The 26,984-nt window shown below is 37.7% G+C and overlaps 1 protein-coding gene across 3 annotated transcripts in view; it reads right to left on the reverse strand.

Moving 5' to 3' along the window:
* The window catches only part of LOC124801151 (putative tRNA (cytidine(32)/guanosine(34)-2'-O)-methyltransferase), a 77,606-nt gene that overhangs the window by 40,707 nt on the left and 9,915 nt on the right, over nucleotides 1–26,984 (reverse strand). For all 3 annotated transcript variants that reach the window (XM_047263071.1, XM_047263055.1, XM_047263063.1), the window contains exons 2-4: nucleotides 21,386–21,509; nucleotides 9,577–9,646; nucleotides 6,940–7,118 (exon numbers count right to left, since the gene is read on the reverse strand). In XM_047263071.1, the coding sequence (XP_047119027.1) occupies nucleotides 6,940–7,118; nucleotides 9,577–9,646; nucleotides 21,386–21,506 (370 nt within the window). In that variant the 5' untranslated portion in view covers nucleotides 21,507–21,509. The remainder of the gene's footprint in view (nucleotides 1–6,939; nucleotides 7,119–9,576; nucleotides 9,647–21,385; nucleotides 21,510–26,984) is intronic.

Here is a 26,984-nt window from a genome sequence, read left to right on the forward strand (position 1 = left end):
AGACATTTCAAACATGTTTGATTCTTGGCTCTGGCTTCTGATAACTTTTATTTCCAGACATTTCTTTTTGGGTTATCCATTTGGTAGGAGTTGGTGAGAAATTTGATTAGGTGTTATTGTAGGGATTTACTTGGCTATCTTAGGGTCATTGTTATGTTTTTTGACTATGTTCCAGGCCACTTTGCTGCTGTGGGTCACATTGATTCTTTCCAGGAACGACCCATTTCCTCTGCTGTGACTCACTAATCATTTCCATTTATGTTTCTCAGCATAGCACTAACTCTTCACCAAAAGGATCCTGTTCATAAAGTGTTTCGTATTTCCTCAGGATGTCTTTTGATTTGTCGGACAGGCCTGATAAAATGCATCATGGTATATGTCTCCTAGAAATCTTTTCAAGGATATTTTTGAAGGATTGGTAAATTTCTGGGATTGGGCAGAGATTTTTTATTTCTCCACCCAGTTCCTCAGTGCACTCTGTCCATTTACCTTCTTTAAAGTTGAACCTTCAGAGTAATGGTATTTTTGTTGTCCTCACAGCAGTGTATATTTGGATTCCAAAAGGCCATTGTTGTGTTAGGTGTGTATAAGGTTGTTAAGCATTGATCTTCCGTATTTGTGCTTACAAAATGATTATTGGTGTTGAATTCACATTCCAGATCTTGCTGTTGAATGAGCATGGTAGCTTGGGGTCATGAATCAGGGATAATTTATTTATTCCCACCCACTTACCTAATATGTGTCTATCCTCATCTGTACCCACATGATGTGCTGTGGTAGTTAAAGTCTACTAACTGGACTGTCTTTTCTGGTTGTTGCAATTAGGTGGCAATGTCAGGATGACCTCCTCTCCACATACTGATGTTATTGTATAGATGCCATGTTCAACAGTCAGTAGTTCTATGTTTTTGTTGTTGGTAGTTCTATTGGTTGATGTTATGGCTATTTCAGGTTTTGTGAAGATAGCTCTGCCATATTTAGGATGTGGATTTTCTGCGGCTAATTTCATTCCCTGTATTTCTGGTCTTATTGCCCCTTCTTTTCTGTGTGTTTCTTCAACACAAAGTAAGTCCCATTTATGCATGCAGCAAAGTTCTGACAGAATTTGTTGTCTATTTTTGGTGATACCATTATTAGAGATGGCTCTGAGAAGAGCCTTTTCTTCTTGATTTTTTTTCAGTACTGGAAGGATTGGCTGTTGCCTTTTGTTGCAACATTTCTAGGGAACAACAGCATTATCTGATAGATGTTTGTTGGTCTTTTACCTCAGTTAAGGCTTTATAGGATGCAAGTTTCCAGGTGGTGCAAGTCTGGCCTCGAGTTTTGGTAATCGGTTCCAGAATGTGTCTCACACTTATTGATCCAATCCATAGATATTTTTAAAATTTTATATTGTCTACATAAGCATAAGTTACAGACCTTTTGCTTGAATTCCTAGTCAGTTACTGTACAGAAATTTATACAGCCCTAGTTCGGAGAATATAAGAAATTTAACCATTTTTCAGCTCAGATTATCTACCAGCTTTCATTTTCTGTTGCTTCACAAGCAACTGCCACATCATCTTGCAACATTCAATTTAACATCCTAGGAGACTTAAAAATTATTTTTGTGACAACATATTGTTTCATCATATTGCTGTATAATTTAAAATATCTCTGCTACTGAAAATGTCTTTCTCTGATTTTTCACGTGTTTTGCACAAATCTTTAAGCACTACAACATTTACATAAAAAGTCTTTTCTCAATCATGCTGCACTTTGCTACAGCTGGGTAGCTTTCTTAAAGAGCATTTTACATACAATAAAGTAGAAGTCAATTGAAAGGTACAAATATAGCTAAGAGAAGGATTACAGAGTCCATGGCTTACACCTGAACAAACATGGTAAGGAGATTATCTGCAATAGACTGGCCTTCCTGACAACTATGGGGGACAATAAGAAACCAAAAGCCATAAACAGATGCTAATAAGCAATTGGAAAGACAAACAAGATGGGAAATAAAAAGAGTAATAGTGGCCATACTGTGCAAACTACACTAGACAAATGGGTCACGAAGTCACAGAGACGAAGCACAAACCCCCTGACCCCTCAAAAAGGTCAGGAACCTGAAAGGATCAATAATGTGATGGTGAACATTATCGAGAAATCCCTCCGAAATGTAAATGTGATGCCTCAGGAGAATGAAGTGCATGTGGATACTTTTCAGGCCCACCTGGAAGATGAGTCGGCTGCCAAGGACGACCAACAGAACCAGCACAACTGCTCAGAAGTCAACATACCTGGAATACAGCACAATTTAATCTAAAGGTCAGTGACACGGTAAATATGACTTCGAGCCCCCTGAGTAAACCCCACTCAGACCTGAAAATCGATTATCACACTGTCCAATCCTTGAGCAACAAAACTGATGACTTAAGCATTTTGCTGACCAGTGAACTCAGTGATATCTCAGTAGTATGCCTAGCAGAGCACTGGCTCTGCACTGATGTAGTTAAGTTAATCTCACTACCAAACTTCAAATTGTGCGAACACTATTCCAGATCAAATGATGGACATGGTGGGGTTGCCATCTTCATCAAACAACACATTGAATATAGCCCACTTCCTACACTAAAGGAAATAGGAACAGACATGATCTTTGAATGTGCAGCCATAAAGCTTACAGATCTAAATCTAATTGTAGCTACAATTTACCGTCCCCCCTCCAGTAGTATTAATGACTTTCTGTTACAAATGGTCTTGTTTCTATCCAAAATAAGTCAGTGGAAACAGGATGTGATTATATGTGGTGACATTAATATAGACTTTCTCACCCACAACAGAAACAGGGAAACATTGATTAACATTGCAAAAACTTATAATCTGCATGGCCTTGTAAACGAGCCCACTAGAATAACACCCACATCCAAGACAGCTCTAGATCAAATTTTTGCAAATAGTAATAAACTTAACCCAACTCTATAAAGGTCGATGTTAGCAAAGATACATCAAACCCAGTCCCACCTAAAACTTTACGAAGGTTTTTCACCCAATAGAACTTGAACAAGCTAAATGCCCTCCTTAGTAAAGAAAAGTGGACAGAGATGTACACAGCCAATGATGTCAACATGAAATTCAACATATTTCTTGACAAAATGACCCACCACTTTGAAGAGGCCTTTCCACAAAAACCAGTAAGAATAAATAATAATAATAATAATAATAATAATAATAATAATAGAAACAAGAGTTGGATTACACCAGCTATAAAAATCTCTTGCAAACATAAAAGAATACTCCACATGTTATGTAAACAAAGTAGTGACTCCCCCCTACTGACAGAATACTATAAAAACTACACATGTATCCTAAGAAGAGTGATAAGACAAGCAAAAAGGATGCAGAATGATGAGTACATTGACAAATCCAGCAATAAAGTAAAAGCAATGTGGAATATCATAAAAAGGGAAAGAGGGGAAATGAAAGCTTCACACACAAACATAGAAATCAAACTCAACAATGAATCTATATCTAATCCCGAAGTTGTGGTGAACTCTTTCAACAATTTCTTTACGAGCATATCACACATGTGCAGAGTCAATTTTCATTACCAAAGCCACTGAAAATGATGTTGCAAGAGCCCTCAGAGAGTTAAAAAATTCATATTCAGCTGGAATTGATGGTATCCCAGCAGCTGTAATCAAAAATTGTGAACACACAATTGCTGAGCCATTAACTCACCTCTGTGACTGTTCTTTCCAGGCAGGTATCTTCCCTGAAGCTCTGAAACTTTCTAAAGTAATTCCTGTCTTCAAAAAAGGTGATAATAAAGATATGAATAACTACAGGCCTATCTCAATCACATCCTGCTTTTCTAAGTTTTTGAAAAAAAAAAAAAAAAAAAAAAAAAATAGATGGACTTCATTGAAAAAAAAAAAAAAAAAAAGATTTACTAAGTTTAGCTCAACATGGGTTCAGAAGCAACAAATCTACTGAAACTGCAGTATATGATTGCATAAATATGCTATTAGAACTGTTAGATAGAAAACAACCCATAACAGGCATATTTCTGGATCTGTCAAAGGCTGTTGACCACAAAATATTACTGGAAAAATTAGAACACTATGGTATCAGAGGAATTGCAAACAACTGGATGGCTACATTCCTAACCAATCAGATGCAGAGAGTCAGCATGAAATATACTAATAGATAAAGCAACTCAATAACCGAAATACTATCAAGTAATAAAACTGTAAAGCAAGGTGTTCCACAGGGCTCAGTATTGGGACCCCTACTTTTCCTCCTGTATATTAATGACTTGAGCCTGAATATTGATGCACACAAAACAATAATATTTGCTGATGACACAACTGTACTCCTCAAAGGGGAGAATACAGGTGCTGTGCAAAAAGCTGTGAACTTGGCCACTGAACAACTCAGCAACTGGGCTAAAATCAACAGATTAACTATCAACACCAAAAAGACAGCTTCCATGAACTTTCACACAACACAAAATGCTAATTCCTCTCAGCCATTTGTCACTGTAAATAACCAGTCAATAGATACCGACACTGTTTTCAAATTCCTGGGTCTGTGGGTTCAAGATAATCTGAAATGGAATACACATACAGGAAAGGTAAATGCCAGGATTTGTACTGGCTGTTATGTATTGAGTATACTGAAAACATGTGCTAGCCTGAAAACATTAACCAGTGCACACTATGCTTACATACAAGCCCACCTAAAATATGATGTAATATTCTGGGGAAATTGTCCAACTGCTCTGAGCACATTCAGAATCCAGAAGAGAGCAATGAGGATTATTACTGGGAGCAAACCCAGAGACTCCTGCAAACCCATCTTCAGAAAGTTGGAAATCCTTACACTGCCTTGCCTCTACATTCTTGAGACTCTACAATTTTTCAGAAACCACATAGTGCCAACTGACCACAGAGTTGTAAAAAATAATGAAATACATGAACACAACACCAGGAAAAATGGAAACCTGCATGTTATACGTACAAACACTCAACTGTGTAAAAAGGGATCTTTCCACATGGGCCTCCAACTGTTCAACAATCTTCCCACTAGTATTAAGTCCATCGAAGACAACATAAAATTTAGCAAAGCCGTGAAGTCATATTTGTTGTGTCACTGTTTTTACTCTGTAAATGAATACTTAGAACAGTAATCTTGCTGTTTGTGTTAAATTGAAAACATTGAGCAATATAATACATTAGGATACTATAGGCCTACGTTAATATATGTTAACAATGTTAAATGATATTTTCCGACATCTGCAACACACTGTGTACCATCGGATCACATGGAATAAATAAATAAACATTGTCTAATCATAGTTAACATTGTTTCTTGTTCTACCTGTTCAGTAGCACTACAATTTGTTCACCAGGTAACAACAGATTGTTAATGACAATGTAACAGTTTGGAATTAACAATGTGATTTATTGCAATTCTTTGAAGTTGATAAAACATCTTACACTAAACTATAAAAAAGCAAATAAAATTGGGTGGGGAGTGACTATAGGATCCTCTGACTCTGAAAATGCATGATGCCACTAACAATCTTTTTTTCATTCTTCCATATATTTTCAAAAAGATGCTACCAATGGAAGGACAGCATGTGTATTGTGGGAGAGGTGCACATTAAACAGGGAATGTGTATATACGCTAGTACGAAAGAGTTTCTGGACAGAAGTGAAAGAGGATTTTAAATAGGAAAAAAATTAATGCACAAGTGTCTTAATGAAGTTTTACTGCATATGGCAATAGTTCATTACTCACCATATGGAAGAGGTGCTAACCAGCAGACAGATTTGTAGAATGGACAGTGAATTGCTTTCACCTCCCCCCACCCCACCGCAAATCTCTTCTTGATAGTGTGTGCACGCACATGTGCACACACGTGTGCAACCCCCCCCCCCCCCCCACACACACACATACACATACACACACAGAGGAAAAGAGAGAGAGAGAGAGAGAGAGAGAGAGAGAGAGAGAGAGAGAGAGAGAGGTGGGGGGGGGGGGGGGAAGGGGGGGAGTGAGATATATCAACTGTTGGTTGCTGACACAGTAGCACGCATGTGTCATTGACATCCATTTGATGTACCTATACCTTACTCCATACCTCTTCTATTTAGTAAATAGTGATGTACCCTCAAATACATATTGTGAAACGAAAGGGATACATTTCAATAGCTGTTACCAGCAAATCAGACTTTTGATACAAGTCATTTAAGTCATTTTTTTCAATATGCTAGACAAAAAAGGAAAGACAGAATTACAAAAGTGATTAATACATCTGTGTGGCACTAGAGTAATGAATAAGAAACAGGGCACTCATTAGATGTATAAGCTATATAGATACAGTAACTAAATTACCATATCAGTGCATTCCACTACCAAATAAGAGGCACAAAGATTGTAAAACAAAACTAGTTTGCTAGGTATATGTGCTACCCACTACATCATCCCGGCATACAGACTTTAATTCGAACCTCAGCTCATCTTGATTTTCCCCTTCTTAATCTGTCAGTACTGCCGAAGCTCTCCGATATTGTAATAGCACTCTAGCTTTGCACATAATGGAGAAATCTTGTTTATACCTCAGGCACATATGATCTACATGTCTCCAATTCACACCTCAGCCCATCTTGATTTGCTCCTTTTTAAATCGTCAGCTGTGTTAGGGAGAGCACTGGATTAGAGTATTCGCTGTAGCTGTATTAGCCACTATGCCAGGGTTATATAGTATATAGCACATCTGCCTAGTAAATAGGAGACTCGGGTTAAAGTCCCAGCCTTGGAACAAATTTTAATTAATTTCTTCAGCTTGTATCCATATTGAAAACTAGTTCTAGATGATATTTAGCTGATTAGCCACTGACTTAATGTATACTGTGTCAAACACACTGAAGTAATTTTCAGAATAGAACTTACCATCTGGTGCTCCATCACAAACCACAAGATCTGCTAAGCTTCCATCAAATTGGTTAACAATTTCTTTAGCTGTTTCACCCTTTGTAATGTCACCACAGATACATGTGACACCATCAATGGGTGCCATTATCATCAAATCAACAGCAACAATTTTTGTATCTGTGTTGGGATCATCAGCCCTTTAAAAGCAGAAATGTTTCTTGATAGAGACAACAGCTAATTATACTTTTCTTTTAAGCATATGGGACAAACCGACAAGTGGCTGACTGGATGAGAAAGGGTATAAATAAAAGAAACAGAAATCCACAACAATAAATATTTAGAAATAAAACTGTACTTTAACAATCTTTCACATAAATTACCAGAATACCTGGAATTACAAAAATCTGTTAGTAGTTTTTGCTAGAATGTGAGCATCACATGTGGTGGAATTGTGGTTAAAAGGCCTGACGCATTTGGAAGGAGCAGGGTTCAAATCCTCACCCATCAACTGGGATTTAGAATTTCTATGATATTCCTAAAATGATTAAGGCAAATGGTGCCTTGTTTTGTTTTGTTTTGGTAAAAAAAGAAACCACCATGACTGGTCACCTACCATACCTTGTGCAGCATGACAGATGGTACATTAAACTCTGCTCTTCCAAAATTTTGCAAATGTAAGCAGAAGAATATGCCTGTCCATACAGATAAATGTTTAAATTAATTCCACATGAGTTTGGATAACCATGACAGTTCTTTGTGTAGAATGAACTATCCATCTGCTGACAGAACAAATATAGACCCAAAAAATACTCAGTAGCAAAGGAGATATCAGTGCTATTTAGTAACTAAAGCATTATGCAAAAGTAATGTTTATAACTTACATGTCTCCACAGGACCTGAGATTATTGCTTATCCTTCTTGAGGTCAGATGAACCAGCTTGTTTGTGAATTTGTCAGTATATACCCCTAGCATATTTCTAATTGAAAGTAACAGAAACTACAGCTACTAGTTGTTCTAACTATATTATTTAGTCATATATAATAACCACTAGACATACTGACATTTCCTTCTCAGAAGATACAATAGGATATGTAATTATATAGGATGAGTCAAATATTGAACACCCCTTTTATTTCATGAACAGTTTGAAACACACTACTATGAAATGCGTAATTGGGCACTAGATGCCATGAGAGGCTGATCCACCGGTGTAAAAGGAGGTGGAGAGTGTTGTGTTGTTAATATAGAAGCAGTAACAGGCGAACAGGTCAATCAGGAAAGTTCAGTGACATTGACCAAAAACTAGTTGTTGGATGGCACAAATCCATCAGGAAATTTCAACCCTTCTATAGCTACCAATTTGACTGTTGGTGATGTGACTGTGACATGGAAAAATAAAGGAACAACGACAGATAAACCAAGACCAGGCAGACCTCATGTACTGATGTACAAGGACGACTATTGAACATTGCAGAGAGTGGTCATAAAAAATCGCATTAAATCAGCAGAAGGAATCACTCCTGACTTCTAGAATACCATCAGTAGTCTGTGCATTTCTGTAATCTATGTAAGCAACATTTAGTTGTTCATAAAAGTACCTTCCATTAGAGAAGTTGAATGTACTCAATGACTGTGATATGAATTTCAAAATGGTAAAGGGCAGCAATCAACCATTGTTTCTGTTCTAGCTTCAGATCCAGGTTTCAGTTGGTATTTCAGAGCTTTTATAAATGCCCTAGTACATCTACAACTTCTGTTTGGGCTCCTGTCACAGTTCATTAATGATTATTGTGCAGTGTCGAGTTGCTGTTAAGAGCAATCCCAATGGACAGTGGATGACTGGAAAAAAGAGTTATTTGGAGTATTGTTTCACACTATACCCTGTGGCAAACCAATGGAATGGCTTGAGTTCAATGAATACCTGGACAACATTACAAGCCATCCAGTGTACAGCTAACAATGAAGGAGAAGGAAGTGCTATGGTACAGGGGTGTTTCTCAGCACTGGTGTGTGCTCCCCTTATTACACTTCAGAAAATGCTAAATGCAGCAGGATATGAACACACTGTACAGCACTGTGAACTGCTTAGAACAGAGGACCAGTTCGGAGATGACGATTGCTTGTGTCAGCTTGACAATGCACCAAATCACAAAGCAGCACCTGTGAGGCAACGGTTTGTGGACAATAACATTCCTGAAATAGACTGATGTACCTAGAGTCTCAACCTGACCCCAATTGGACACCTTTGGGATGACTTAGAATATCGACTTCGCTCAATGTAGCTACCTTCTCTGGTTTCGGTATCCCCTGCAGAGTTCAATCTGTCATAGAGGTGAAGAGTGGACACACTCCATATTAATGTTCATTAACAGATGTTCAGATACTTTAGATCAGGCTGTGTATGATAACCAAAGTCGTGTGCATGAGAAACTATTAAAAATCTTCAATACATTTTCCTATTAATCTTCATCAGCCAAGATGCATTTCTTTTGAACCATCACCTTATCAAAGATTTAAAAGTACACTGTATAAAATATGATTTAAGAATAATCATGATGACATCAGAAGGTTTGTGACTGGTAGTAACAGATGTGTTGTAGTACTGCTGATGCACATTACTCACATATAGTGGTGACAAAATATTAGGAACTTACCTGAGTCTCTTGGATAGGACTTGACTCCAGCTACCTGGAGCAGCACACAAATCAACTACTCGTCTAACTTCTGCAACAAAGAGAATTTTTTTGCATATTCAGCCCAGGCAGATAAAAATTTTGGTGACTGTAGTAATAACAATTTTTTTCAGAAATTTATCTTAATATATCATAGCAATCAAAAATAAATAATCCATTATGTGGATGAGCGGTCCCTATCTAAAGTGGAAATAAAGCGTTACCAATAACAAAAAGATATGAAAACTACCACAGGAAGTTAAAAAAAGAAAATGCTGGTAATTTCCAGTACATCAAACTCCAATAACTAAAAAAGTATAAAGATGCAGAAAAATAGACTGACAGCAGAGGATGAAGTTGAAATTCTCAAGTGTGCCTCTTGCAGTTCTTGTACAGAAGGAAAGAAGTTTTTCTTTTTTTTTAAAAAAAAAAAAAAAAAAAAATTATGTACAGGTTAGGAAGAGAGAGGTGGGTAGAGCTTCAAAGACCAATGAATAATGAGAACTGATAAAGACAACAGTAAACCAAGAACATGGATTGCAAAATGGAGTAAAAGACTAAAAATGAGGTTAATGAAGGGTTATAATAGAGCCAAATTGTACTGCATTTCACTATTTGAAGTCTAACTAGCAGTTTCAGAGAAATTACAATATTTAGATTCTACACTCCATCTGTTTTGTGCATGAAACTGATTGATGTCTTAGGCAGAAGTCCATGATTTCACACTTAAATAAGAAAATATGTCAGATTGGATAAAGGGAAAACAGAGTATTGCCATACCACAATATTGGTATAAAAGGGTCACAGAGAAACTGTAGCTTTCATTTGCCTGTGTTGTTCACATGGGTGGAGCACTGGTCAGCTTGCTATAATAAATATCTTCCACAAACCATAAGATAACAGATACACTACTTTTTTATGAAGAGCAAAGAAGGAATGTGAAGAGAACAGTTGAATTGTACTCATAAAAGTATTCAATAGGAATGACAATTCAGCAAATTGGAAGGGCACTGGAACAATACACAGAGGGTAAGGAGCAAGTCTGCAATGAGTTCAGAAAAAAAAAGTTCTGACAGCTGTTGCTCATAATTCAAACTAATCTCAAGAAACTGTGAGTGCCTCTGGAGTACATCAACCCAGTATTGTTCTCTTTTAACAAGCAAAGAGCTTCCATCCGTATCATGTGTCACTTCACCAGCAGATTAACTAGTGGGATAGCAGAATATGTATGGAATGTTTTGCTCAGTTCTGGTGTGACACTTGGACAAAAGGTTCTTTCTTTAAAGAATTATCTTCACCAATTAAGCTACCTTCATAAATCATGTATATCTTTATGTCAGAAAATGGATTATTGGGCCGCTGAGAATTTGCACTGGCTGAGTCAGGTTGAACAACAGTCAGTGGAGTGTGAACATTTGTTGTGAGAATGGATGATTGGTTCCTACGATATTGAAGGAATCTTAATGAGTACAAGACAAGCACAATTTGTTACCAAAGCATTATAGACTCTCCCAGAAGAAGTGACATTTGAAATATATAGATGTATGTTGTACTAGCATGATGGGCATCCAGTATGCTACTCACTTATGGCTAGGAAAGTGCCCGCTCAGTCCTTTCCTGGTAGCTGGATACAAAGTGAAGAAATTATCAGTTGGCCTACTCATCAGCCTGATTAGATACCATAGGACTTTCTCTCTGGTGCAAACTCAAAGATGAAGTCTATGCATATGTTCCTGATGAGCCAAGAGGATTTGAAGTATTATACTGTCACAGCATATGCAATGAAATCAAAGGAATATCCCCCCACAGTTTTGCACAAAACTATTATTCACATACGCTGAAGATAAAGTTATATTTAATTAATTTAGCACAATAGGTAAATAGCTCCTTTTCATGAAACTCATTGTTGTGCCCTTCTTTTCTTGTGAAATCTAAGGAAAACTACTAAATGATAACATCTCCTTTTCACAAATACTGGATTTTATTAATTAAAACACCCTTTTGTAACCAGCATTCATAAACACTCAACAGAAATCAAATACTGTGTGCCATTACACCTATATTCTACCACTAATCCCCAGTCTCGTTACCAAGCAACCGTCTCTAGCCTCTCGCACACCCGACTTCCACTCATGGACTCTAACATTCCACTCTCTCTCACTCACTCACACACTGTTGACTGCATTACAGTCTTTGCTTTATTTTTATGATCACTGCATTGTGCATGATGGATACTATGTAAGGATACTGTACCCTTACACTCTCCAGTCTCTCCAGAAGTCCTTGCACCACCTACTGAATAAATTTACTGGAGTAGACAGTATGCAATTTGAATACTTGATGACCTATATAGTATTTTCTTGGAAGTGTTTATAACTTCATTCTTTTGTGATTGTCTTTTTGTTGCTGTTACAATTTTGAAATGTAAGTGTGCATCTTGACACTCAACTCATGACAAGAATTTGTTATTTAACAATGTTTGTACATCAGTTCTCTGTTTTAAAAATCCATTCAACTTCTGACATGCACCTATCTTCCAATGCTGTGACAGAAACAAGAGAATTACTGTAATTAATTGATGAGTAATCCTTTGATACTACTTCCTTTATACTCCATCTGGTGTGCCAATCCAGCCACATGTATCCAGGTGAAATTAGTATCAGCTCTAAATTAAACTTTTCTTCACCATTCCTCTTTTTTAGGCGGACTCTTTTAACTGTGTCAAGCTGAATTACCTCGTTAGCCAGACATGAGAGTTCCCTACAACATGAATTTCTGCATAAGGCAGCAATTGTTTTCATGTTCAAAACAGATAAATCCCATTCAAAATATTGTAATTTCTACAAAACTAACTGTTTGGTATTACTCAAAGAAAGTTTTGTCATGTCCACAGTTTACAAAACTATAACTATCCTAACTGATTGCTGCACAATTAAAGTCTCTTACAAAGATTACCTTACTTGTACTAGCAACCTGAAGCTTTTCTACAGTTTCTGCATTCTTCAGGGGACTGAGTCGAGTAATCAATAGAAGCACTAAATTATAAGTTTGTGTCCACTCTTGATGCTGAATCTTGCCCAGTCATCAATTTCTATCTCCGTGGATTTGAGTTTCTTGTCTACTGTAATGAATGTATTACATCCATTTACAATTAACCTATCTTTTTATTAACCACCCCCTTGTAAACTTACTGATGGCATTTATAGTGCTTTTCACTTTATGGAAGAAAAACTTATTAAAAACGCATTTTATGGAAGAATTTATTTTCTTTTGGTTTGACACAATCTTTTTGATTACTTTAGATGCCTCTAGGAGGGGAGGAGGGTGAAAAAGAGTGTGGAGGTTAACTTTCCAGACCTCCTGTTGACCTCTTACAAAGCAAAGAATTTTTCTCTGCATATATTGACACATTTGGGTAACACCCTTGTAACAGGAACTGACTGACAATATTAATAACTGGATATGAAATGATATTATATGCAGTTGTGGTTACAGAGATTCATATTCCATTTCATGCCACTGAATTTTTGTTCTTTAAGAACAATACTGTGTATCCCACATCTGTTTTACAGATTTTATTAAAAGTTTTGAAACAGTATTTTTGTCACTGTTTCTGAAATTATCCTTTTGGAAATGGGCTCTCAAGTCTACATCAGATTTTATTGAACCATTTAATTTTGAACAGCAGTTACAGTAATATCATTTTTTAAATTAATTAGCAAAATAGCTTGACTTTTAACATGGGTTCCCAATTCTGATTTGACAGTAGACTACACTGCCACTGTCTTACTTCTATGTTTAGCAATGAACATATTATCTTATATTTTTTGCTACCTATAACTTTTATAAATACTATGTATAATGTTTGACACACTTAACAAAACCTTGATTATGGTTAATTTTTGGCTCCTTATGTAGTTTTCCTTATGGCGCTGGAGATTCCTGTCCCAGTAGCAACACACTTTAATTTAATCTGTACTTTGTTTTGCTAAATTTTAGCAAGAAATACATTCCGAGAAACGAAAGGTGTACCACAAAGCAGTTATGCAAATTAGTCACAAATGATATACATACAGATATTGACAGAAAATGCAAAACTGTAAATTTTGGCAGCTGATGGATGAATGTGTGACACTGCAGAACAAGTTCACCATCCTGCTTGCAAGAACAGTAAACAGGGGACATGACAATACCATTGCATGAAGTCTTTCTGAATTTCATTCTATGTACTCAGTCATGCCTCACAGACAGGTGCATGGGCAATATATGTAGATGTCAGCATTTGAGAGGGGATGTGTTGTGGACTCAAAGAAGCCGTTTGCAGCAAACAGCAAATCACTCGACATTTGAATAGGAACAATGCCACTATTCAATGATGTTGGCAGGAATCCATGTACCATGGCTGAACACTGCATCAAGAAGGAAGCCGTCAAATTAGAGTGATAACAGAACAGGAGGATGGAACAATCATCATAGATGCCCTCAGAGCCCTGGATTCATCATTATCATCGATCTGACATGCAACTGGTGCTTCAGTGACCACAAAGACCACTTTTAGGCAACTCAAAAGAGTGGGGCTGAGCTCAAGATGTCTCTTGCACCGAGACTACCACTAACCTCTGTACACCAACCAGCCCATTTGCAGTGGTGTTGGCCATATTCAGACTCGAATCTTAGTGACTGAAGCAGAATTGTCTTCAGTAATCAAGCCCCAATTCAAATTGAGCCCCAATGACCAATGAAGGCATGTCTGGAGATGCCCTGGATGGAGGGGGGAATTAATCTGACTGTTACCTGTCATACAGCCCAACAATCATGAGTGATGGTCTGGGGTGCCATTTCATTTCATAGCAGGACCCCCTTTGGTTATCATCTGCAGCACTCTCATAGCACAGCAGTATGTCGATGATATTCCACATCCCTTTTGTTGCCTTTTGCCTTTCATGATAAGCCATCCTGGGCTTACACTGCAGCAAGATAATGCCAACCTACACATGGAAAGAGACTCTATCACATGTCTTCGCACTTGCAAAACCATACCTTGGCAAGCAACATCACCAGATATCTACCCAACTGAGAATGTTTAGAGCATTATAGGCACGGCCCTCCAACCAGCTCGGAATTCTGACAATCTAATGTGCCAACTGGACAGACTTTGGCACAATATCTCTCAGGACATCCAAAAACTCCATCAATAAATGCAAGCCAAATAATTGCTTCCATAAGGGCCAGAGACGGACAACACATTATTGACATACTCAGTTTCTGAAGCTCTTTTGCTTGAGTAAATCACCGAATTTTTCTGAAATTGTAATCATTTGTTTGTCTGTATGTGTACTTCACACTACCGATATCCATCCCACTTGGATAATTCTGTAGTAGTGTGTCCTTTTTTTTTTTTTCTTAGAGTATGTTTCATTATATACATCTAAGTAACGATTAAAGTGACATTTATGCAGATGCACACCAGAAATTTTATGGAACAATCATTGTGCTGCAAAAGTATGAGGATGCTCAAGAATAAAGGAACTTGTCAAAGTTTTTGGGAACTGTAGTACAGCAATCTAAATGCTATGTGCTTATTTTCTCAGTCCCTAGTTTTTTATTTTGGAAAATCAGTAACCACAACAGAGAGATCAGAAATGGCAAAATTAATAGTTATGGTTACAGAAAGATCAGGTGGAAGGTAAATTATTTAGGAGTAAAAGTAACATACCACCAAATAGTACATGCACTGAGTTGTCAAATGCCACATAAACAAGATTGGTAACTCTGCTAGCTTCTGGACATTTTTTTTTCCATGTTGGTACATGTGTGTGCCCATTCTCACTTCAGATGATTCAGATTCCCTAATTGTAAGCTGATAAGCCATAAATACATCTTTCCTGTTTTCTGTTACAACCAATTGCAAGGACGACAACAAAATAGCACATTGTTGTATATACAATTTTTGTTTAATATTATATATAAGAAGAAAGAATATATGTGGAAGAAATAATTTGTCTAATGGTTTAAATGCCCCACTCTTGTTGTTAAAACTGACTGAGAGAAAGAAAATGAAATCACACATTTTCATAGCACAGCTTTTTCTTTCTTGCAGCCAATTTTAACATCAAATCTATATAGTGTTTAAAAAAATATATAGCCCATATCTGTTTGAATCTTTATTAGTGTATTGTGTACAAATCTGAAGAACATTGTTCAAGAAATTTTTAGATTTCTAATAACACTGTTTTCCTGTTTCATAATGTATATATACTGGTACATTACTATATATATATATATATATATATATATATATATATATATATATATATATATATATATATATATATGGGTAAAATATTCCGGAGGTAAAATAGTCCCCCATTCGGATCTCCGGGCGGGGACTACTCAAGAGGATGTCGTTATCAGGAGAAAGAAAACTGGCGTTCTACGGATCGGAGCGTGGAATGTCAGATCCCTTAATCGGGCAGGTAGGTTAGAAAATTTAAAAAGGGACATAGTGGGAATTAGTGAAGTTAGACATAGTGGGAAGTTAGACATAGTGGGAATTAGTGAAGTTCGGTGGCAGGAGGAACAAGACTTCTGGTCAGGTGACTACAGGGTTATAAACACAAAATCAAATAGGGGTAATGCAGGAGTAGGTTTAATAATGAATAGGAAAATAGGAATGCGGGTAAGCTACTACAAACAGCATAGTGAACGCATTATTGTGGCCAAGATAGATACGAAGCCCACGCCTACTACAGTAGTACAAGTTTATATGCCAACTAGCTCTGCAGATGACGAAGAAATTGAAGAAATGTATGATGAAATAAAAGAAATTATTCAGATTGTGAAGGGAGACGAAAATTTAATAGTCATGGGTGACTGGAATTCGAGTGTAGGAAAAGGGAGAGAAGGAAACATAGTAGGTGAATATGGATTGGGGGACAGAAATGAAAGAGGAAGCCGCCTGGTCGAATTTTGCACAGAGCACAACATAATCATAACTAACACTTGGTTTAAGAATCATGAAAGAAGGTTGTATACATGGAAGAACCCTGGCGATACTAAAAGGTATCAGATAGATTATATAATGGTAAGACAGAGATTTAGGAACCAGGTTTTAAATTGTAAGACATTTCCAGGGGCAGATGTGGACTCTGACCACAATCTATTGGTTATGACCTGTAGATTAAAACTGAAGAAACTGCAAAAAGGTGGGAATTTAAGGAGATGGGACCTGGATAAACTAAAAGAACCAGAGGTTGTACAGAGATTCAGGGAGAGCATAAGGGAGCAACTGACAGGAATGGGGGAAATAAATACAGTAGAAGAAGAATGGGTAGCTTTGAGGGATGAAGTAGTGAAGGCAGCAGAGGATCAAGTAGGTAAAAAGACGAGGGCTAATAGAAATCCTTGGGTAACAGAAGAAATATTGAATTTAATTGATGAAAGGAGAAAATATAAAAATGCAGTAAGTGAAACAGGCAAAAAGGAATACAAACGTCTCAAAAATGAGATCGACAGGAAGTGCAAAATGGCTAAGCAGGGATGGCTAGAGGACAAATGTAAGGATGTAGAGGCCTATCTCACTAGGGGTAAGATAGATACCGCCTACAGGAAAATTAAAGAGACCTTTGGAGATAAGAGAACGACTTGTATGAATATCAAGAGCTCAGATGGAAACCCAGTTCTAAGCAAAGAAGGGAAAGCAGGAAGGTGGAAGGAGTATATAGAGGGTCTATACAAGGGCGATGTACTTGAGGAAAATATTATGGAAATGGAAGAGGATGTAGATGAAGATGAAATGGGAGATATGATACTGCGTGAAGAGTTTGACAGAGCACTGAAAGACCTGAGTCGAAACAAGGCTCCCGGAGTAGACAATATTCCATTGGAACTACTGACGGCCGTGGGAGAGCCAGTCCTGACAAAACTCTACCATCTGGTGAGCAAGATGTATGAAACAGGCGAAATACCCTCAGACTTCAAGAAGAATATAATAATTCCAATCCCAAAGAAAGCAGGTGTTGACAGATGTGAAAATTACCGAACTATCAGCTTAATAAGTCACAGCTGCAAAATACTAACACGAATTCTTTACAGACGAATGGAAAAACTAGTAGAAGCCAACCTCGGGGAAGATCAGTTTGGATTCCGTAGAAACACTGGAACACGTGAGGCAATACTGACCTTACGACTTATCTTAGAAGAAAGATTAAGGAAAGGCAAACCTACGTTTCTAGCATTTGTAGACTTAGAGAAAGCTTTTGACAATGTTGACTGGAATACTCTCTTTCAAATTCTAAAGGTGGCAGGGGTAAAATACAGGGAGCGAAAGGCTATTTACAATTTGTACAGAAACCAGATGGCAGTTATAAGAGTCGAGGGACATGAAAGGGAAGCAGTGGTTGGGAAGGGAGTAAGACAGGGTTGTAGCCTCTCCCCGATGTTGTTCAATCTGTATATTGAGCAAGCAGTAAAGGAAACAAAAGAAAAATTCGGAGTAGGTATTAAAATTCATGGAGAAGAAATAAAAACTTTGAGGTTCGCCGATGACATTGTAATTCTGTCAGAGACAGCAAAGGACTTGGAAGAGCAGTTGAATGGAATGGACAGTGTCTTGAAAGGAGGATATAAGATGAACATCAACAAAAGCAAAACAAGGATAATGGAATGTAGTCTAATTAAGTCGGGTGATGCTGAGGGAATTAGATTAGGAAATGAGGCACTTAAAGTAGTAAAGGAGTTTTGCTATTTGGGGAGCAAAATAACTGATGATGGTCGAAGTAGAGAGGATATAAAATGTAGGCTGGCAATGGCAAGGAAAGCGTTTCTGAAGAAGAGAAATTTGTTAACATCCAGTATAGATTTAAGTGTCAGGAAGTCATTTCTGAAAGTATTCGTATGGAGTGTAGCCATGTATGGAAGTGAAACATGGACGATAAATAGTTTGGACAAGAAGAGAATAGAAGCTTTCGAAATGTGGTGCTACAGAAGAATGCTGAAGATTAGATGGGTAGATCACATAACTAATGAGGAAGTATTGAATAGGATTGGGGAGAAGAGAAGTTTGTGGCACAACTTGACCAGAAGAAGGGATCGATTGGTAGGACATGTTCTGAGGCATCAAGGGATCACCAATTTAGTATTGGAGGGCAGCGTGGAGGGTAAAAATCGTAGAGGGAGACCAAGAGATGAATACACTAAGCAGATTCAGAAGGATGTAGGTTGCAGTAGGTACTGGGAGATGAAAAAGCTTGCACAGGATAGAGTAGCATGGAGAGCTGCATCAAACCAGTCTCAGAACTGAAGACCACAACAACAACAACATATATATATATATATATATATATATATATATATATATATATATATATATATATATATATATTTTGGAGTATTGTGTAAAAATGTGAAGTAAATAGATCATGAACAGAAACAAAACACAATTTAATTGAAAGATTTATTGGAATAGAAACAAAATATGTTGAGCTATTTTGCAACATATTCACCCTCGAAATTCGGGCTCTTGTCCTGTGTGTGACCAACTTTTGTATCTGTGTGTCAAAGAATTTTGCCACAAGGGATTGGAATCCATGTATGACAACCATCTATGCCTCTCTGTCAGTCTCAAAATGCTGACTCTGGTTGAACAGTAATTTTCTGAGATTCCGAAACAGATGGACATCATTGGGAGTTAGGTTCGGGCTGTAGGGGATGAACACAGTAACTTACTTCTTAAGAATAAGAACTTTCTTGACTGACTGAATCCTCTAACAATCTGAGTTCCAAAAAGTAACAGTGACAGTTGAATGCCTTTGAAGTCAGTAGCAAAGAATTTTGCAATACTGGCACTTAGGGTACATTTTGCAAGTGTAGGAGAAGCAGAAAAATGAAATACCAAGTTCCCTCCACTTGGCATAGTCCTGTTTGGGCCAGTACAACTTCACAGTGATGGCAAAGAGTAGAAGCACTCATCATGGTAGGTGAGGTCTATCCAATGTGGCTGGCTGCACTGGAACTGCTGGCTACCATCACAGTGCAGGCGTAAATAGTTGTCTCGCAGAGTAACATTTCCAAGTGATTAGTTAAAACTTAATATCAGAGGAAGTAGGAAATAGTTTAGTCTGTGCGCACAGACTGGCCTGCATGCACTGACTGGTGCTGTGCACACACCTTGGATCTGCTGCTGGCCTGGCTACTAATGTTGCCCTCTATCGATCTGCTAGTAAGCCAGCTGGTTTAAATTTCTGCCTCGGATGGACTGGAATACCATCACCATGATGTACACTGTGCGGATTGCTGTTGGTTCCTGTTGCACTTGTTGCCACAGCACAACATTTGCAAGAGTTGTGTGTGGCTGAGTGTTATTGTGCAGCAAGGTGGCACCAGAACTGAGCTTTCTGCACCACTTGTTCTGAATGACCTATCACTAATTCTGCATTATTTTGCATGAATGATCAGCATTCCCTGTCTTACCCATGATCAGGAATCTGAAAAGAGAACTCTCCATTTGTCCCAGAACAATCAACACAGCACGTTCAGCATTGACACAGTCTGCTCGAATTTCATCTTGCAGTGTGACACCAACACATTGATTGCTGCTTGATTTTTGGACTACTGTGGGCAAGCCATGTCTCATCACCTGTGATTATCCAGTTCAGAAACTCATTCCTGTCATCATGGTACTGCTGCAGAAAAATGAAAGCTGCCCCCATGCACTTTGCTTATTGTTCTGGAGCCAGTTGATCTTCTGAACAATAAGGGTTCCATGACAATTCTGTGCAAAAAGTATCATTACATCTGTGAGAACTGACTGCTGAGTGCCATGACTGTGATGTGACGATTCTCCACAATGTGTTCTGAGCAATAGGGGTTCCATGACAATTCTGTGCAAAAAGTATCATTACATCTGTGAGAACTGACTGCTGAGTGCCATGACTGCGATGTGACGATTCTCCACAATGTGTTCCAGCAAGAGCTTCACAAGTTTGCTTGTACAGAGGCATGGTCTCCTGCTGCGCTCTTTGTCATAAACATCTAGGTGACCAGTTACAAAGTTGCTGCACTTGTGACATACCAAATGCTTGCTCATGACATTATGCCTATGGGCCTGGCACAGATGATGACGAATTTAAATCTGTGCAATCAAAAACTTTATCAGCACCCCGCTTCACACATACTGGGAACTGAAATTTTAGCCTCAATTAAAAACTGCTGGCATGAAGCTACTATGAGACCTCAGAAAGTTCCATTAGCAAATGCACCAAGGCACATCAGTACTTTATGATGTGCATGCAGTCGCTTCACGCAGCATATAGTTTGCAAGCTGTGGGACGAGCGGAAAACTTACTTTATGGATATCTAGCTAATGCTTCTTTGTGTGTACCATGTCCAAATGTATTTTTTTGGAAATAAACACAAAACACTGGACTTTTTCAAAATTAATGCTGTGTCTTACCACAATTGGGGACTGATGACCTCAGATGTTAAGTCCCATAGTGATCAGAGCCATTTGAACCATTTTTCTTACCACAATTATGATTTCAAAAATCGTTTCAGAAAAGTGGTTCATTAAAAACCAATGTAAACAAAAAGTATCAACTTTTATCATATTTCTGTAGGTACTTGGATGACAGACAATGCAAAGAAATGAAATTGCCAAATATTTTGTACAGTTAAAAATGAATGACCAGTGGCTATGATATTATTTACGATTGTTCTTAGCAATCAAACACACATACTTGTAACTTTGTTTAAGCCAGAATTATTTACGTTTGTGGCTTTCTAAAGTACTTACCCTCAAGAATTTTAAATTTCTCATCTATTTGTATTAATTTATAAGCACTTCTTGCTCTCCAACCATCACTTTTTGCTAGGCGGTAATAAATGTCACGCTTGTCTTTTGACCTTTTCCCCATACCCTAAAAAAAAAAAGTTCAATTACAATAATCAATACACATAAATAAAAATAAAACTAACAAAAGACACTGTGGAAAAATACTTTACGCTTTAAGTGAAATTATTATGAAAACTTTACAATATCATTTTATATCTGTTTAGATATTCACAACTCACACTATACTGTATACAAGACACCACTGTTGGTTTGGCACTCAAAATCAGATGATACAGTGATAAGTTTCAAGTCAAGATGAGGATAATATAATTCATGATCTGTGTCAAGGGAACATCGAATGCTACCAACCAACAGCTGCTTCATCCTGTGCCTAAAATATCACTGGACACCAGTATTAAAAGTTCACATCTCCTTTAAGTAGCTATTAAGTCATCCTAATGAGACTCAGACCAACAATAAAGTCTTAACTGTGCAAACAATAAATCACAGATAGTATCTGAGACCACTGGACCATCTGGGAAAGTTGTCTTCAGCATTACTCTGCAGTTGAACATGCAGATGATTCTACTTACACTGCTCTGTGGATCTGAGATGTAGTGTATGGTAGAGAGCATTATACAGGTTTTCCAGTCAACAGCAGCAAACAAACTGCAGTAATTGCAAAGAATAGTCCTTTATACTTTAGCCAGTGCTGACTGATAACAAGTCAAACATGAAAATTAGGCTTCCTCTAGGTGGATTATCCACTGATGCCATCATAAAAGAGAAGTCGGAAAATCTCCAAATAAAGCTTACACTTTACCACATAAACTAAATCATAGTGCTTCAGACAAAAACTCATTGTACAGTTTAAGTTACAACAAGGTACAGACAATTTTTCATATGTGAAATATGTGTACACTGACAAACTGCAGTGATTGATTCCCGACTGGAAATTGAGGAAAAAAGGTACTGTGAACATGTGTCTGGAAATGGATGGTGTAACGACAACAAACTGTAGCAGAACATGGTACAGAGCTGCATCGTAAACATGTCACAACAAATGTTCAAAGTGGCCACTGTGGGATGCAATGCACATAGTTGTGATGTATGATACACATAATCCTACTTTGGCTTACACCTTGTTGGCAGGCCACTTGCCTAGAGCTAGTACTAGGATTCGTCTCAGTATCTTGTAGAACCCAATCCTCAAAATCTGGTGCATGCACAGACTACCACCTCCCTGCAAGATCATCTGTCTGAAAGGACCCATGACAAAACAAATGCCAAAAAAGGGCCTGAAATGTTGTGTGATGTGGTTGGTGTCTGAGAGGGTACTTGTTTTGGTACACCTGTGCTGCCTCTCCACTGTTTCCATCTGCTTGGCCGTACACAAACACAATCTCGGCTTGTTTCTGACGTGAATACCAGACCATTCTACTGCTGACAGTATGCTGTGTCAATTACACAGTCTGCACCACACAAAAAACATGCAGCACATGGTCAGAGGAACTTTCATTTGTCACCACCATCTACCGTGGCAATGATGCATTTCCGGGCACATGTTCATACAACCTTTTTTTCCTCCATCTTCAGTCAGGAAATCGTCCCTGCAGTTTTTGGGTTTTATTAATGTTCACTCTGTATTTTCACTGCATCTTTCACAGAATCATACCACCATCACCAGGTAGACATTAACACGCATGATGTATTGTATGAATAAATTATAGGAAACTCGTGGCACTGTCTTTCAGTCATTATACATTACCCAAAAATTGTACATTCAATACAGCCCATGCCCCATCAACATAAATCCACTTGTGGAGGGAGGTATAAGCCCCTGAAATGTATAGCAGAATGTATAATATAATAAATGTGATTGGCTAGGACAATTCATATTTTCAACTGAGCTGCGATATGACAGATATCATTAACAAGTCCTTTTCAAAATTCATGTTAGCTAAGCCACACATACTCAAATAAAAGACACTACCTCTTGGGGCCTCCTTACCCTTAACTAGTCTTTGGTCAGTTACTAAATGAGGGAAAGATGTCTTGGATCTCTGTAGCTTTATTGTGTAGAGTGCAATCCATCAATGCTGTCGGATCCCATAGTGCAATAATCAAAGTCATCATACAGACTCTCAAGCAACTATAAGTCTAGGAAACCACATAGACGACACTGGAGAATTCTGATTATATGACATACCATATTTATTTTATCTCTTTAACCACTATCAAGCTATCTCTCTCTCTCTCTCTCTCTCTCTCTCTCTCTCTCTCACACACACACACACACACACACACACACGTTGAAAAATCAATTTGTAACCAAATCAGCAGAGCACCTTGCTTCCAGATCGCAGAGGGGATGTTCAGATAACGACACCAACATGTTACCCTTAATATAAACTACAGCAAAGTAAGTTAATACATTAACAAATTAGCAAAAAACTAAAATATAAACTAGCTCAATTAGAACCAATCAAATCATATATTAAAAAGAACAAGTCAAGATCAGAAAATTAATTAAAACCTAGTGAATATAAAGAGTTGAGTGACACACAGACAGAATAAAGATATATGAGGTCCAATCCAAAAATTCCGGAACTATGTCCACAAAATTTTTTTCATTTACATTTTACTTACTGTGCATGATCTCCTTTGAAATACTCTCCTCCACAATTGCTCTCAGTGTCATTTTCCCTTCCAGAAGCAGTCTTGGTACCCCTCTCGCTTTGATCATGCAAACTATCGTCTAACCCAATGAGGTTTTCAACTTTGGAAATTAAAAAAGTCCACAGGAGCCGTATGATTCTTTTAAGGAACAGCGTTGGTAGATGTCAAAGGGTGTCCTGAACAAGGATCATCTTTTAACTTCCATCTGGCCATTTTTAAACTGTGTGAACCTTTTGTAAAATCCGCTATAGCTTAAGCATTCATCACTGTAGGCTTCCTGCATCATTTGGTAAAGGTTTTCTTGAGTTCCACGCAAACTTTAATATGCCTGCGTTGTTCCTCTAATTCTGCCATTTTGAAATTCGCGAACTGTGTGACACAACACTGTACTTAATACAGCATTTAACAATAACTAAGAGACATACAACAATGAAGCTTATGGCATCTATAAATTAAACACAAGTGTGTGCAGGGATGTCAACTGCATTCGCTCCAACACATCATTGGTGCAAAATTACAAATATTCCAGAATTTTTAAATAGAAATCGTCTATTAGTGTGTGTTCAGAAAGGTTGATTCTACTGACACAGTCACCTTATCTGTGTACTGTGAGTGATAATTTTAGGTATTCTAGCTGTCTAGGCTCCAAGCAAATTGTGAGATATTGTTGAGAATGTGCAAGTATCTATAACCAAGTTCAAATTCTGGTGGTAACTGTACTCAATCCTTTATATTTCAAATTTGTTTTCCCGACACCAGCAGTGGTATACCTGTTGATCAGATTTTAAAAACTTGTTGTCAGATGACAAGCCTTGGATATATTCAAAACTCTGTCACTGTTTGTCTGATTGCTCAACTTTCTAATTTTGATACACTCCTTAATTTTGTTTTTAAAGAAATTTGGAGCTGACACCATGATACTGATTTCTTTTACCTTGTTGTGTAGTTACACAACAGGCAGAGATTGATGACATCTCATTTGTTTGGCTCCAGACATTATACAATCACATGTTAGTTAGTATGCTCTAAACTCCTTGGTACGTCCAAACTTACAGAACTGTTGAAACTTCCTGGTAGATTAAAACTGTGTGCCTGAGCGAGACTTGAACTCAGGACCTTTGCCCTTCACAGGCAAGTGCTCTACCGACTGAGCTACCCAAGCATGACTCATGACCCATCCTCAGAGCTTTACTTCCATCAATACCTCACCTTCTACCGTCCAGACTTCACAGAAACTCTCCTGTACACAGTTTTAAGCTGCCTGGAAGTTTCATATCAGTGTACACTCCACTGCAGAGTGAAAATTTCATTATGGAAATTTTCCGAGGCTGTAGCTAAGCCATATCTCCACAATATCTTTTCTTCTAGGAGTTATACACTTGTAAGTTTCGCACGAGAGCTTCCGTGAAGTTTGGAATATAGGAGACAAGGTGCTGGCAGAAGTAAAGCTGTGAGGGCGGGTTGCGAATCATGCTTGTTTAGCTCAGTCAATAGTGTACTTGGCTGCAGAAGACAAAGGTCCTGAGTTTGAGTCTCGGTCTGGCAAACAGTTTCAATCTGCCAGGAAGGTTCATACCAGTGCATACTCCGCAGCAGAGTAATTCTGTCTACAGCACTGTACAATGTAATATGATATTATAAAGTACAGGGAGACTACAAATAAAGGAAGTAGATGCATAGTTGGGGCATTGAGTGGTCAACAGGCATATAAACACGGATTGGAAATGTTGCTGAGCTTCTAAACATTGCCTTCATCAGAGTTAACTTATACAAAATGTCTCCAAATGGGCAGACATACATATACATGTCTAGATGCAATGTCTGTAATGTTCATCGTGTAGCAGTTCTCTCATTTATCTGCCCTTACTATATTTGGAATTGTGCATATGGTATTATTCCAAAAGTCTGAAGGTATGTTTACACACTGACTTCAATAATCATTTGGTTGCCACTTCCCCTACTGATTTAAAAAATTCCACTGGAATTTTATATGTTCCTTCTGCATTGTTTGATCACCAGTCTTCAAAAGCTTTATTAAGCTCTGCTCCATGCTAACAACCATTTCATCTTCCATCACATTATCAGGCAGTGCCACTCCTTCGTAGAGGCTCCCACTGTACTCGTTCCACTTATCTCCTTTTTCTCTGTGTTGAACATTAGAATTTCTTTTACATTTTTCAAGTTAATGTCCATCATTTTAAAATCACCTAAAATTATTTTTACTTTTTATATGCTAAATCAGTCCACCTGATGACCATTTCCTTTTTGATTTCTTCATATTTTTCCTACAGTCGTTTCACTTAGCTTCCCTGCACTTCCTATTGATTTTATTTATAAACGATGTATACTGCTGAATTTTTTTCTCTTTTCCTGAACATTTTAAAATTCCTTTCTTGTGTGAGATCAATTAAAGTACTCCTTCTGTTAACCAGAATTTATTTTCCTCCTCAGCTGAACTATCTACTAAGGTACTTATTACTGAAGTATATGTCGCCTGTCAGGCCTGGTAATCTAGTAGTAAAGCTAGTAAAGCACATGTCTGGTAACCCAGAGGTAGCAGGGTCAAATCCCAGTTGGACCATGCAATATTTCAGTCCACCTTCAACACAGCTTTCATCTCTCAATAATGAGAAGATTTGCTACGAATAATATACCATTCAGATTTCACATTAAACTGCAAGTTCCTCTTCTCTGGCAGGATTATTAGGGTAGGTTAGAAATATGTGTCACTGAAATGGTGTCCAGTTGAAAGACTTGCAACTTGCTGTTGATACAGGGAATTATTACTATTATCCATTACCTCAGGATGAATATCATTTCTCAGTATTTCTGTGTCCTACTTCCTTGTATCGTAAAGCTTCTTGAAGATTATCTTAAGTTT

The sequence above is a fragment of the Schistocerca piceifrons genome, chromosome 1 (assembly GCF_021461385.2).
Source record: "Schistocerca piceifrons isolate TAMUIC-IGC-003096 chromosome 1, iqSchPice1.1, whole genome shotgun sequence".
Taxonomy (NCBI): Eukaryota; Metazoa; Arthropoda; class Insecta; order Orthoptera; family Acrididae; genus Schistocerca; species Schistocerca piceifrons.